At 36.8% G+C, this 16,369-nt stretch overlaps 1 protein-coding gene across 1 annotated transcript in view; it reads right to left on the bottom strand.

Annotated features, from left to right (window-relative positions):
- Nucleotides 1–16,369, bottom strand: part of ADAMTS19 (ADAM metallopeptidase with thrombospondin type 1 motif 19) — a gene marked incomplete at its 3' end in the record, with an annotated part of 285,099 nt that overhangs the window by 223,159 nt on the left and 45,571 nt on the right. Inside the window, exon 3 of the mRNA XM_004384305.2 lies at nt 6,125–6,290. Within this exon, the coding sequence (XP_004384362.2) occupies nt 6,125–6,290 (166 nt within the window). The remainder of the gene's footprint in view (nt 1–6,124; nt 6,291–16,369) is intronic.

The following is a 16,369-nucleotide window of genomic DNA, read 5'->3' as shown; positions in this document are numbered from 1 at the left end:
TCTTCTTAGGAGAAAGTCTATCAAGTTTTTTGCCCATTTTGAATTGGGTTGTCGTTTTAATGTTGAGTTGCAGGAGCTCTTTACATATTGTGGATATTAAACCCTTATCAGATATATGGTTTCCAATTATATTCTCTGATTCTATAGGTTGTCTCTTCACTTTCTTGATAAAATCCTTTCATGCACAAAAGCTTCCAATTTTATTGAGGTCCAGTTTATCTTTATTTTTATCATTTTCTATTTATTTTTATCTTTTTGCTCATATTTTTGGTGCTATAACTAAGAATCCATTGTCAAAAACAAAGTCTTATGCTATTTATTAAGATTTTTATGGTTTTAGTTCTTACATTAGGTGCCTGAGTGGTGCACACGGTAAAACACTCGACTACTAGCTGAAAGGTTGGCAGTTTGAACCCACCCAGAGGCACCTCGGAAGATAGGCCTGGTGATCTGCTTCCAAAAGGCCACAGACTTAAAAACCCTATGGAGCAGTTCACACATGGGGTCATCACAAGTCAGAATCAATTTAACAGCAACTAACAACAACAGTTCTTACATTTAGGTCATTGATCCATTTTGAATTAATTTTTGTATATGGCACGAGGTATGGATCCAAATTTATTCTTTTGGAGACCCAGCTATCCTTTCCCCATTGTGTGGGCACAGCATCCTCATCAAAAATCAATTGACCATAATGGACCACGGAACCGCAGCCTCTACCAACCTGAGACCAGAAGAACTAGATGGTCCCCAACTACCACTACCAACCACTGTGACTAGGATCACAGTTCCTGGTTAAATTCGGGGAAAAAATATGTAGAACGAAATTCAAATTCATAAAAAAGACCAGATTTACTGGTCTGAGAGAGACTGGAGGAACCTCGGAGACTACGGCCCTTAGATACTCTTCTAACTTTGACATGAATCCATTCCCACAGATCACCTTTCAGCCAAATAGATGGGTCTATAAATAAACAACACACGTGAGGAAAGTGCTCCTTAGAACAATCATTTACATTAGACCAAAAGGACAACATATGCCCAAAAGCAAAGATGATAAGGCAGAAAGAGGCAGGAAAACCAGACAAATGGAAATGGGGAACTCAGGGTGGTAATGGGGAGAGTGCTGACCAACCAATGTCATGGAAAAATCTGTGTATAAACTATTGAGTGGGAAATTAATTTTCTCTGTAAACCTTCATCTAAAGCACAACAATTAAAAAAGTCAATTGACCATAGATGTATGGATTTATTTCTGGACTCAATTCTATTCCATTGGTCTACATGTCTATACTTATACCAGTACCAGTACATTTTTATTACTGTAGCATTATAATACATTTTAAAATCACAAAATGTGTGTCCTCCTAATTTAATCTTCCTTTTTCAAGAATGTTTTCTTTCTTTAGGGCCTCTTACAATGCCATATAAATTTGAGAATCGGCTTTTCCATTTCCACATAAAAGGCTGTTGGAATTTTGATAGGGATTGCATTAAATGTGTGGATCACTTTGGACAGTACTGACATCTTAACAATCCTATATACAGATACACATTATCTTATGATAAATATTGAGTAAGGAACATTCCTACAAGTACATGAAGAGACTCATCTTGGCAGGGTCAACACCTAATAAACTCATCAAGAGAAATTTCTCTATATATACTCATTCCTGGAAGTTCTCCCAGATGAATATTTCATTGAGCTTGAAAGGAAATGAGAAACTCTGAGTAATATCCAACAAATATGCACCAAGTATGGTAAGTGGTAGCTATCACCAGTGTTAACTTTTACTAAGCATGTGAGATTAAGAAGGATGCATCCAATAGCTAAAAAGCGTCCAAGAGAAGGTACCTGAGAGACATCTGAATAGAAGTGACTACACATCTGGAACTCAGGAGAGAGGATGAAAGAAAAATTGTTTGGAACTTACCAATGTTTAGGTAGGAACTGAAACCACAGATTTAGATTTTATCACTGTAGGAAAGTATAGGGTGGCTATGAGTCAGAATCAACTCAACAGCAATGGGCAAAAAATGGGCAGGAAAGTATGTGGAGAAATAGAAAGAAAAGGAGAATGCGTTGGAAAATACCTACGTTTAGGGGCATACATATAGAAAACCACCACCTGTCTATCATTTTCTCATACTGTTGTGGCTTGTGTGTTGCTGTGATGCTGGAAGCTATGCCACTGTTATTTCAAATACCAGCAGGACTACCCACGGTTGACAGGGTTCAGTGGAGCTTCCAGACTAAGACAGACTAGGAAGAAAGGCCTGGTAATCTACTTCCAACAAATAGTGAATGAAAACCCTGTGGATCACAACAGAATACTGTCCGACATAGTGCTGGAAGATAAGCCCCCTAGGTTGCAAGGTACTACATAATAGCATCAACAATGGACTGAAACAAACCAACAATCATAAAGATGGTGCAGGACCAGGCAACATTCCTTCTGTTATACATAAAGTCGCTGTGAGTCAGAGCCAACTCAATGGCAACTAACAACAACAACACATATCGAAGAAGCCATGGCCATTTAGGAGACAGATTTAAGAAAAATAACAGGAGAGCTAAAATAGAAACCAAGAAGATGAAGAGTGTACAAAAAGGGGGGCTTGTTAAGAGTAACAAGAGTAGTAGGTAGATTGCATAAGAAAGAGACAGAAAAGTATGTTTTCTTTATTGCCTCAGTTAGCGACAGCTGTGTTGGCCCCAGTCAGCTTCACGCCTCCTTATTTGCTTGTTACGTTTAAATCGGCTACCTGGAAGATTCTAGGATTTTTAGAATTCTCAACTTCATGGTAGACTCCATCATACAATTTAGCCACTGTGTGTGAAAAGCATGAATATTACAGTAATATTTTTATTAAGATGTGTCCTTTGATATTCATTGTCTACATCAACTATGCTGAGTTCATTTTTCATCTCCTAAATCGTGAGGTCATTTTCTACCCATACGCTTATATAAAAACAATGTAGTTGATATTGTACTTCTGGTTAGAGAAGACATTTTAAAACGCATGTTCACCGGTGCTCACTGTGTGCGCTCCACAATACCCTCCACACCACACAATCATCTCCACCACAATTACAGATGGAGACTGGGAGCTATTTTAGTAGCTGCCTGGTTACGTTAGCTCTAAGAACAGGGGTGATCTCTATGTCCTGCTCATACCTTTAATAGATCAGTCTTCCTCAATTCTATAAAACTCTTTCTCTTTCAAACAGTTCTAGGCATACTCATAAGTTTATACCAAAATGTTAAGGAATACGTACTGATAATGTCACACGTTTGCTTAAAATATTCAAGGACCATCCTTGGCTTCTAGGCTGAAGCCCTTACCAGGGGCTTCATTATCTAGTCCAGGACTATCTTTGCAGGGCTGTATCTCATACTGGTACTACAGGCACTTGCTCCTCTTGTTGACACTTTCTCCCATCTTCATACCTTTGAATGTGCTGTTCCCTTTTCCTGAAATTCTCTTTCCCTACCTATCAACACGCGCTAAAATTTTCACGTGCATTTTTCATTTGCACACACAAAGTCATGAATTCTGACAACAGTCCTGAGGTTCAGGTATCAATATCCCCAATTTGTATATTGTAAGCAAAGGCTCTGAGAGATAAAGTTGCCCAAGGTCACGTACCTAGTAAGCAGTAGGACTAGGATATGAACACAGGCAGGCTGACCACTATGGCCATTATCTTAATGTGCACACTCTGCTCCCTCTTCTCCTCCTACCCTGGATAAGTTTTACTTGACCTTTGATGCTCAGCTGTGCACTCTCAGAAGCTTAGAATCCTGACTCTGTCATAGTTCTTATCATACTATGATATAATTGTTGACTGATCAGTTTGTCTAAAATAATAAATTGTTCACCTCTTGAGAATAAGAGCTGTGCCATCTGCCTCTACATTCCTGTGAGGTAACTGGCCATATTTCTGCTATAAATTAAAAAGCTAAGGTTCAACAGATAAGGGAGTGGCACAGCATTACCTTACTGGTGCTGGACCTTGAACCCAGCACCTCTGACACTCAACCACAATTTCCTTCCCTTCCTTTTTTAATAAAAGGACACAACAAAGTCACCCTAAAATATGAAGGCCCTTGTTTGGAAAAAATAATCATGTAATCAATATGTGTAAATAAATAATATACCTAAGGCACTAAAATGATGAAATTGAATAGTGCAAAAACAGAATTATGATTCCATTTTATAAAGGCGAATACCGCAACATTATCCAAATGGAATCATGTTATTAATATTGTAATACATCAGCCTGAAGTAAGAAGAGCTACAGTTAGACGTATCAGTACAAGTAAATGAATTTTTTATTTCATGGATTGCCCATTTTAAAATTTAAAACAATTCTGGACCTTCAAAAAGTATCTGAAGATAGGTAAGCACAGAAAATCATCAAGCTGATGATAGCTTAGCATTCATGTATGTATATGTCAGTCTTTGAACATAGTAAATAAACATTAATCTGTAACAGACATGCCTAACAGAAACCATATAACAGAAATTTTATGAACAATGTTTTCAAAATATGAACCATGTATTTATGCTTTGTTAACCTATTAAAATTAGGAATTTTCTAGACATCTTTCTCCATGCTTAATGGCATGCAAAGCCTGCTTTGTGTCATCAACGTACATGAGTAATTAGAACAGCTGGAGCTAACTATGGTTTGAATGTTGGATAGTACAGATTTTCAAGATAACTCATACAAGTCAACCTCTAAATCCAAGCTGTTGTTGTTGTTGTTGTTGTTTTACCATTTCAGAATACAAAAGCTCTTCTTGTACTTCTTCATAATGCTATGACTTATGTTCTGCTGTGTTTACCGCCTGTGTTTACTGCTCTTAGAATACTGAAGAGGCTTGATATTGAACACTGAATAGTGTGACATGGAAATAAACTCACTTAACCACTTGTGAAGATGACACCCATACAGACAGATATCATGAGCTTTCACAAAAGAAGACAGAAAGCACAGAGATAAATACATTCTAAACAGAAACATAATTCTTCCTGAATCTGAAAACTCTAGACAACTGATGACGTGAACATGCTATGGACTCTGCAAACGTCACCTATTGTCTCAATTCATGTACCGAAATCAATCTCGAACACCATAATCAATTTTAGAATTGGCATCTTGGCACTAATTACATTAGCACTACATTTTAAATCTGCAAGTCCACTTTTAAAGTCTTTAAGTATACCAGGAACTCTTCAATAAAAGTCATATTTCCTCAAATTCTAATTGGTTACATTATTCACTGAAATGTCTGGAGTAAATACCTAGGGAAACATCTCATTTTTTATGACCATTAGCTACGGCTTTCAGATCCTACTTATGTAACAGAAATCATTAATTTCCCTTACCTTTCTTAAAACCACCACAGATCTCTGCCTAAAATGAATACAGAAGTGCACAAAAGAGTCACCCTTCTTTTATTTCTGTGAAGATCTGGCAGACAATTAGAAATGAGGACTTGATTTGATGATTGGGAATGTTTATGGGGCTCTGAAATTTCCAGACTTAAGGGCATATGAAACTGAGAATAAAAATTAAAGGTACAAATCTTTTCTTTCTATTCCTCTGCTAATTTTAACCTCTAAGATGATGTTTAATATGGGTCAAAGAAAAAAAAAAAAAGAAGAAGGGGACACTTCCAGTCAAAGTAAAGGGATATCTATGACGTTCTCATAGAGATGGACTAAAATAAGGCTATGAGCTCACGGTATTCAGTTTCAGGAGATCTGGAATTCTCTCAGTGTCATTTCTATTCCAGTGAAGTGAACACTATCCGACGAGGCACACTTCACAGTTCAAGCAAGGTACAGAACATGCTGTATGTTAATCTCTGAAGTCCTTATGAATTTCCATGTTTTGGAATTGAAATGTAGTGCTTCATAGAAAACCAAAAGATAAGTCTAAAATGTATAAATTTAGTTGTCATTAACCAAAAATGAGTTCACATAAAAAAGAAGATAAAGCAGACACACAGATGGATAACAGAAAGAGAGAGAGACAAAAGGAGAGAAAAATTTTTAAAGGATTCATCTCATATTGTGTATTTAGTTAAGTCCTTTCAGGAGAAGGCATTACCTGAAATGACACCACAGTAATGACTGTGAGGAGCGGGCTTCTCTGTGACTTTTTCCTCCATGGACCTTTTCTGCCTATATACACGGTGTGGGTGACCTGTTATGGCCATTGTGTCATTGAGTGGCTCAATAAATATGAAGTCCTCATTGATCTGTATAAATCCCATCTGGAATACATAATATAAAAAGATATGTAAGCAATACCGTTAAAGAAATTACTTTCTAGGTTCCCCTACTCACATACTCTCTGTTTATCTTTCACATATGTGCAAATGAAAGTTTTCTATTGAAGCTATTTTAGCAACTCCATTTGTATGGTAACTATCTTCCATCTTCCCATTTTATTACTTCATCTTTATGTATTTTATTGCACTAGCATAAACTTCATTTAGTCAGTCTTAGCCTGTGTGGGTGGGAGGCTAGATGCCAGCAACAGATGCACAGTAAAAGTTTCTGGAATGTTAAAGGCTGACTTTGGGAGACCCGTGGGGTCACTTACATGTATATCATGTACAGAAAGAGCAATACAATTTTTAATTGCATACATCCCACAGTCCAACTTTTTGATATTCATTATTTAGGAGACTAACATTGAAATTAATGTATGAAATATTCTTAAAGGCTTCTTCTAAACCTTCTTCATTAAAAATCCTTTGGACAATAAATTAGAGTAAAAAGGAAGCATCACTAACTTAAATTTTATTTCATACAGTGCCATGTTTTTAAGTCACTCAATTGGGAGCAGAGAGTTGAAACCATAAAATACAATTATGCTCAATTAAAAAAAGAAAACTATAACAAATAGATACCCTTGTAACATATCTAGGCTAAATATTTTTGTGTAATTTTAATATAATCTCCAATTAATTATTTTGTATTCCATACATGTCTTGCTTCTCTCAAAATCTAAAATTAGCTTCAATTCTAAAGTAGTTCCATGATATCCAGAAAATTTTCCCTTGAGCCTAATTTGATGAGGGAAAAAAAAAAGTCTTAAATATGAAAACATAAAATACTGGTCACTAAAGATGTAGTATAATCTACGTGTGAATTGAGGATAAATGCTGTCACAATATATATCATCGATCTAGATTGTGAAAATATAGAAATATTTTATTCTTGTCTTATATATTATTGTAATTCTGAGATTCATTCAGTATTTAAGGCCACTAATAAAACCAAGAGTGTGGCTGGTAATTAAGATAACTTTTATGATGCTCATTGAGAAAATCTCAGGTAAATATGCTCAGTTTACCTAAATCATAAACTTACATCATTTGATACAGTCTTTCAATGGATTATAAACAAAGATTTATACCACTAAACCTTATAAAATTTAATTGCATACCAATGTGTAAATTTTAATGACCCCAAGAACAGATTCTTGGCTTAGATTATTTGGGTTTATAACTTACTACTACTCATGTAACTATGAGAAAATTACAGTGCCTTTATCTGAACAACTTCATAGAGTTGTTTTGAGTATTAAATTTTTCAAAATGCATGTAATGCTCTTATCATAGGACCTGACACTGGGTAAGTACTCAATAAATATTTGCTCTTATTTTCATTTTAATGACGAGAATGATCACACTAAATATGAGCACCCAAACAGGGATGAATAAATACTAAATATGAACTGAAGAACTCATATACTCCAAAGAATCAAAGTTTTTTAATATTTGTTTCTAGTATTAGAATATTAAATAGTCTAAAATAAATGCTTTTTTTAAAAATTAAGATTCGAAAACCTCTTCATAATATGTAATTATCTGCTATGTTAGAAAACAGGAATGATACTTTTAAAAAGAAAATAAAATGTTGGAATAAATATAAATGGTGACTCATTCATTCAACATATATTTACTGTCTGAGCACTGTATGCCAGACTCAGTTCACTCTGGGGCATATTTAGAACCAAGTGACACAATGTGGACTTTCTGACTATGACCAGAACTCTAACCAATGGTGCAGAAAAGTGCTCCCACTTGAGTCAGTATCTTTCAGGGCACTGAGTTACTTAAGCAGACATGCAGAAAATCTTGAGGTTTTCTGTTTCCCCACAAAGGGCTCACTTTTTCCATTAACAAAGAAGATTATGTTATCTTCACCGTGATTTGACAAGCCATGGAAGACTACAAACCCCAAAATAATCTCTCTGCACAAGTGTCACTGTGTTCAACAATCCACAATTTGGCAGCATCTGCTTTAGCGCAAATATTTTCCTCTCAGTTTTAGAATGGACAGTTTCAAAGAAAGAAAAGATTATGTGAATTAAAGTGGCTCTAGGCTTTATTAAAAATACATTTAAATTATATACATGTTTTTCTTCCAGATTGATTTTTTAGAAATTTCTTTTCAAAATTATTTTATCTATATCCACTCCTCACCTGTCAGCATGGTTAGGTTCCAAAGACCAGGTCATTATGCAAAAATCAGCATTATGTGAAAATGGAGGATGACCACATCAGATCACTAAATGGAAGATGACTACATCATAACTGCCAGAGTACATCATTATCTAATTGCCAAATCACTGAGAATCATGACCCATAACCTTAATCATCACAGCCAGCGTTACTGTCACCTCACAGCTCAACATTCGTTACTGCCAGACGTACATTGTTAATGTGCAAAATAGTTGGATGGTAGATTTTTTACTAATGTCGTAAATGCAAAATGTTGGCTAATTAGATCGTTTGATAACTGAGGAGTAGGTACATTTTGAGACATTTCATGCAAATATCTGGAAATGCATTATGTTAGCTGTTTCATACCTTAGTTCTGTCATCATATGCATTTTCTCATATGATGGAATCTGTTCCTTCGTCATTTAAAGTTATTGTTTGACTTGACAATTTTGTAAGACTACCAGTTTTTTGCAAATTATGACTGCGTATGTGAAAATAAACTGCCAGACATTTATTTCTTATTGGTTCTAGTATTTTATTTTTTCTCTATTTAGATGTCTCTATGCTTTTTATAGGAGCCCTGGTCATTCAGTGGTTAAGAGCTCAGCTGCTAACCAAAAGCTCGGCAGTTTGAATCCACCAGCTGTTCCTTGGAAACCATATAGGGCAGTTCTACTCTGTCCTATAGGGTCGCTATGAGTCAGAATTGACTTGAAGACAACAGCTTGGGTTTTTTTTAATGCTTTACACAATGACTAACATAGGTCTCCATGTAAGTGTACTGATACTTGCCCCAACTTCTAATCACCACATGAAAATTGATATGATCAATGTGCAAGGATGTTTACATATTATTGCTTCAATTCACCAAATAGAAAAGGTTCATTTGTTCAAATTCAAATTATGATCTATTAAATATATTAACAGATTCTAAAACTCTAATCTAAGCATAACTAAAAAATTAGATGGAACACAAAGCAATCTACACTCTAATCTTTTCCCCACTCCTCCTGTGACAACTATTTCACTTTCATGCCTCACTTCCTGCTCACTTACATAACGGAAGTACTACTGTAATTGTCTCAAGTTTTCTCTTGCTTCTTTCTTGCAAATCTCTTTTTTTTCATTTTCTAGAATCTTGGTTTTCCAGGTGAACTTTCAGTGAACTGACTGAAGGTATATATCTAAGGCTCTATAGAACAAATATTTATTGACCACTCATTAAGTTCTGAATATTGTAAGAGGCTGTCACATTATGCTGTTAAAAAATAAATAGCATATTACAAAAACTAAATACAATAAGTGCAAAAGGACATGAGGAAGGCAATTGTTGTTAGCAGCCATCAAGTTGGCCCAGCTCATGGCAACCCCATGCACAACAGAACGAAACTCTGCCCAGTCCTGTGCCATCTCATGATAGATGGGGATCTGATCATCATGATGCACAGGGTTTTCATTGGCTACTTTTCAGAAGTAGATCACCAGATCTTTCTTCCTAGGCCATCTTAGTCTGAAAGCTCCACTGAAACGCATTCAGCATCACAGCAACATGCAAGCCTCTACTGACAGACTGCTGGTGGCTACACACGAGCTGCACTGGCCAGGAATCAAACCTGGGTCTCCCACATGGAAGGCAAAAATTCTACCACTGAACCACCAGTGCAGATCATTATAATTCCAGGATATGAGAAAGGTCTTGAAAGATAGTAGGACTTGAACAAGATTGGGGCAAGGAGGAATTATGAGAGAAGGGATTATGAGAAAGGACAAAGAGGATGTGGAGCTCAGGAAACAGTTGGAGAAGATGTCTGGCTTTAGCAGAGAACTGGAAAACTTAGCCAGTAAATAAGACGCACCCATATTACTGGGGACAGCAAATGACAAAGTTCTTATAAGAAAAGAAAGTCAATGTCTTGGATGTTTTAGGACGATTAGGCTATCATACATATAAAATGAATTGGAGAATTAGTGCAATACTGGAAGAAGCATGTGTGTTTTATTTCTAAACAGTAGTAACAGAAGTTGTTGAAAGGATTTGGCATAGGTATGTGCTTGTAAAAACATGTTATGCAAACGTCTAAGGCTGTATATGATCTGACTTCTATGCAAGTTTGGTCTTATTTTCTAAGTATTTTCTTACATGACAATGTTATAAGGTACACATCGTTAAGTAAATCAAGTATTATATAGTTTAAAATGTAAGCATAACACACAGCTAACATCAATTATAATGTTGTTGTTGTCAGATGCTGCTGAGTCAATTTTGACTTGTAGCGACCCCATGAGACAGAGTAGAACTTCCCCATAGGGCTTGCTAGGCTGTAATCTTTATGGGAGCAGACTGCCAGGTCTTTCTCCTGCGGAGACACAGGGTGGGTTCAAACCACCAAACTTTCAGTTAGCAGCCAAGCACTTAGCTGTTGTGCTGCCAGGGCTTCTTCAATTATAAGTTTGTTTTATGCTTTATTCAAATAAAAATTCATTTTAATATTACTGTAAATGGAAGTGATTTCTCATGCATTATATATCGACATTTATGTATGTAAATACACCTCTCATACCATATCTATCCTTTCATTTCACCATTCTAAAACACACTTTCTGACTTAACTCTTTAAATGTCTTCCTTTTATGCCCACAAGGATATACTCCAAATTCTTAATGAAAAAATATACATAAAGCTTTTTACGGTAAACACTTGCCTACCTCTCCAGTTTCATTTCTGCTACACAAACTTCATATGTAACCATACAAACAAATTTTTATTGAGTGAACAAACTTTATATTTTAATATATTTCAGGATAACTTTTAGTCAAATGATCATATTTTGCTGCATTATACACTCTATATATAGTCTTTTTTCAGAATGTTACTCTCAGTGCACAAGCTATCAGTTCTTCAAAATCAAGCCATGCCCCTTCTCTCTCCAAAGAAAGTAGCCATTGCCTTCCCTATCCACTTTTGTACTGTACATTTTCTGTTACTGCACAATACGTCTATGTGGTTATTGTTTTCATGTCTCTCTGATTAGACCATGAGCTACTTGAGGGGAGAATTTGAGCTAAGTGTTCATTTTCATGCCTTCAATACCAAGCAAAAATGTTTGGTACATAGCAGGTGCTGAAGGAATGTTGCTTTTAACTCATGATACTCTTCTCTTTTGATATCAAAGGAAAAGGTATCTGCCATGGATTGAATTGTGTCCCCTCAAATATGTGTCAACATTGCTAGGCCATGATCCCCAGTATTTTGTGTTTGTCCTCCATTTTGTGATCTGATTATCCTCCATTTTGTGATGCTATAAATCCTAGCCTCTGTGTTTGTGGTTATGGTCCCATTTGGGAGTCAGCTGTCTTTTATGTTAAAGAGGCAGGAATAGGTCATGTAAATGAGGATTAGGTTGTGTTGTTATGTTAATGAGGTAGGATTAGGGTAGGCTGTATCTTGAGTCACTTCCCTTCGCCACCCTACAAGAGATAAAAGCAGAAAGGAGTGAGCAGAGAGAGAGGACCCACTACAACCAAGAAGAAAAGACAGGAGTGGAGCACGTCCTTCGGACTTTAGATCCCTGTGCTGAAAACCTCCTAGCCCAGGGGAAGATTGATGACAAGGACCTTCCCCCAGGACCAACAGAGAGAGAAAGCCTTCCCCTGGAGCTGGCGCCCTGAATTCGGACTTCTAGCCTCCTAAACTGTGAAAGAATAAATTTCTGTTTGTTAAAGCCATCCACTTGTGGTATTTCTGTTATGACAGCACTAGATAATTAAGACAGTATCCCAATCCATCCATTCCAAAGATCATCTATTCACTCTACCTGCAACTACGTCTTGGATGGGATTAGAATTTTATTTCCTCCCTCAGGCATTTCCAATAGTTGGCTTCCTTGTGTGCCCATGTTTTATCTTTAGAAAAAACTTTTATGTGTTGTCTTCTTTGCCTGCCGAAGGGCTTCAAAGCAAATCATAAAACTGCAATGGTAGAGGGAAACTTAGAAATCATGTGGCCATTGCTGGAGTTTTAAAATCAAGAAAACCTAAACTAAGAAATGTTGCATGACTTGCTTAAAATCAGAGTTAATCAGAGGGTCAGGGCTAGAATCTAGGCCTCCCAATTTCCAAATTAATTTTTGGTTTTAACACATCATTTCATATCTGCTTGCTACCTGCATTCTAAGGAGCCTTGGTGATGCGGTGGTTAAGTGCTAGGCTGCTAACAAAAAAAGTCACCATTATGTTTTGAACCCACCAGTGACTCCATGGGAGAAAAGACCTGGCAATCTGCTCCCATAAAGATTACAGCCTAGGAAACCCTACGGTGTATTTCTACTCTACCGTATAGAGTCCCTATGAGTTGGAATCGACTACAAGGCATACAAAAACACCACCACCACCTGCGTTTTACCTATATGTCTACATACATTCTAGTTTATCTCCCCCACTGAACTCAGAAATTGTTCTGAGGCCACCTACAATTTCCTCTTCTCCTTTATTATTCTCCTCTTTACAGCATTTGACCCCTTATCGCTTTCCTTCTCCATGAACATTACATTGACCTAAGACTCTTCTCTATCAATTATTTGCTTAACTAAATACTTCTTATCTCACTAAAGTTGTATCATCTTTCTCCCCAAACTAACATCTCCTCTCTAAATTTGTATCTCTGTTTATGGCTTTGCCTTTTTTCTAGTTATCTAGGTTGAAAAATTATACAGTCCTTTATCTATTTCAAACCTATTTTAAAATATTTAAAAGCAAACAATGATAGTTAGCAATGATGCCAGGCACTTCATACACATTATTCCATTTAATCTACACAGCAAGCTGGGGAGGCATGTACTAATTTAATCAGTTTTACAATTGAAAATTTTGAGTTTCAAAAAGATTTATTGTGTCCTAAGATCACAAATCAAGTAGATGGTGAAGACAGGAGTCAAACCAAAGACTGCCTGGCTTCAAACACATGCTACTTTTAAGGATATCTGAAAAAGAGTGGGCCTGCCATATGATTCTTATTCCAAATAACCCTCATCTTTAAAAAATTCTGCACTAAGGATTTGACGTCAAGCAAAACACCTCACAGATGACAGATATCCAAAATTTGATACCAAGAACAAGGCCAGGTCCCATCGCTCACAAAGTAGACGACAAAAATACTGCAATGAAGGCCATGAACATTATCTTGAGATGACTGTTTTTATGTGATCAGACTTCTTGGCTGCAAAAGGCACACTTGCTTTCTGAGCTCACTAATGGCTTCATCTCCAAGCCTCATTCAACGGTGGTGCCTACAATTCTGGCAGCCTTGGAAGAATGCTTCAGCGTTTTATTTTTCCTTATTTTTTTCTTTCTTTTACTTCTGTTCTCTATTTTCTTTCTTAACATATTTTATGATTATAAACCAGAATTTTTCAATAGTGAACCATTTGTAAAATACAGTAAAAAAAGAAAATAATCATCCCAAATCCTACCATATAGAATATTTATACATGGATGTTTTTCTTACTCTCCAGTCTACCAAAATACACATATGCACAAACATGCATATATTAACACATATATATGTATGCATCCTGTGTGTGTTTACACACACACGTACATATGCATTTGAGTATTATATCCTACTTTGTTTTCTCCATTAAAGAGTAGCTTGTGTTTCCTAATAGCATGAAATAATATTTACAAGTCAGGTTCTATTGCTGAATTGTAGTTTATCCTATAAATATATTATAATTTTATTAGCTATTCATTCATTCAACCCTTTATTCAATAAAAAAGTAGGAGGGGAGGCAGACAATGTTCCATTTATTCAACTGGGTCGAAGTTACATGTATATTTTCTTTATAACCATTGCTTAAGCTTTACCTTGATCAAATGCGCACTTATTTTTGTCTGTGTCCTATTTCACAACACAAAAAATGGTTTAAAAAAAATGGCCTGGAAATATATTGCCAGACACCTAAGGGCCAAGGCAGGAGTAGGAAGCAACCATTCGGAGAGGATGAGTTACCCTCTTCAAAGAACATGTGTGAGATCCCCAGTAACTGGGAGGGGGGCATCTCTAAAGAGGAGGAGAGACTCGTGTGAACAGGTGACATCTGAACAGAGACCCAGAATAAGAGAGGTGGCCAGGCTGAGGTCTAGGGGGAGCCTCCTGGGTAAAGGGAAGAGCAAAGGCCCTGAGATGGAACAAGTTTAACATGTCTGAGGACAAGCAAAGCGAATGCAAGTGAAGAACAGTGACACATGGGGGGAAATGGCTATTAGAGGAAGCCTAGAGACATTTCATAGCAGCTTCATTTATTTGATTCATATTCAAAAATGAACCCAGATGAAATTCCAGTCCGTTAGTGTTTTAATCATCTACCTTTTCCAGGGAGAAAGCCCTGGAAATTTACTTCTGAAAAATTAGCTAATCAAAACCCTATGAATTCCAAAGGTCTAATCCTGTTGTGCATGGGGTCACTCTGAGTTGGGGGCCAACTCAATAGTAGCCAATGACAACACTGGTTACAGATCTTACTGGGGGGGGTCCTTCATGATGGCCTCATGTGTTACATCCTTTCAACGTGTTGTTGTTGTCATGTGTCATTGAGTCAATTCCAACTCATAGCAATCCCATGTGACAGAGCAGAACTGCCCCATAGGATTTTCTTTGCTGTAATCTTTATAGAAGCAAATCACCAGGTCTTTCCTCCCACAGAGCTATTGGGTGGGTTCAAACCTCCAACCTTTTGGTTAGCAGCTGAGTACTTAACCACTGCACCCCAAGGGCTCCTTATCCTTTCAACATAGCCATGCTTTATTTACTTAATAAATATATAGGAATAGATTTCACTCCTACAAAAGAAAAAAAACAGGGTGAGAGATAGTAAACAACTTCACTTTTAAATCTATCTCTTAGTTTATCAGTGAGTCTCACCAACAGCAATTATGGTCCATTGCGTCTTTCTGCTGATTATTTAATGCTCATTATAAATGTATTGGAGCCCTGGTGGCACAGTGGTTAAGAGCTTGGCTGCTAACCTATAAGCTGGCAGTTCAAATCCACCAGCCGTTCCTTGGAAACCCTATAAGACAGTTCTATTCTGTACTATACAGTTGCTATGAGTGAGAATTGACTCGATGGTAACAGGTTTGATTTTTTTTTTAAAAATAAATTTAGCAACTGAACACCTACCATATAGCAATATGCAAGGCACCTAGCAGTCGAAGATGAAAACAGCTATGAAGTCTGCCTTCATGTGCCTCATATATTAGAGAGAAAGATAGAAGACAATCAGGTATTGAGACAAATATACTTAAGAAATTATAAATGTAAAAAGTATCATAAAAAAAACACAAAGAGCTGAGAAAAAGACAATGGAAGCTGAGACACGAGGGAGGGTAGTCAGACGAGGTTTTTCTAAGGAGACAGCATTTGAGGTAAGACCTAAAGTAAGAGAAGAAGCCACCATGTGAAAAGAATAGAAGTATGGAAGGGTAGTGTCACAGGTAGAGGAACATCACATACAAAAGCTATAAATCTTGAAGGTAAGTGAGAGGACTGCAAATATATCTCTTCATGTTCACAAGACAAGAAGCCCTGATGGTGCAATGGTTAAGGCATTTGGCTGCTAACAGAAAGGTCAGTGGTTCAAGCTCACCAGCCACTCTGTGGGAGAAATACGTGGTAGTCTGCTTCTATAAAGATTTACACCTCTGTCAGGGAAAGTCCAGCTCAACTGGCATAACACAGTTTACAAAGACAATGTTCTACATTCTACCTTGGTGAGTAGCGTCTGGGGTCTTAAAAGCCTGTGAGCAGCCATCTAAGATACTCCACTGGTCTCATCCCT

The sequence above is a fragment of the Trichechus manatus genome, unplaced genomic scaffold, assembly GCF_000243295.1.
Source record: "Trichechus manatus latirostris isolate Lorelei unplaced genomic scaffold, TriManLat1.0 scaffold00121, whole genome shotgun sequence".
Taxonomy (NCBI): domain Eukaryota; kingdom Metazoa; phylum Chordata; class Mammalia; order Sirenia; family Trichechidae; genus Trichechus; species Trichechus manatus.
Note: the sequence above shows the minus strand (reverse complement) of the source record. Positions and strands in the feature narration are given on the sequence as shown.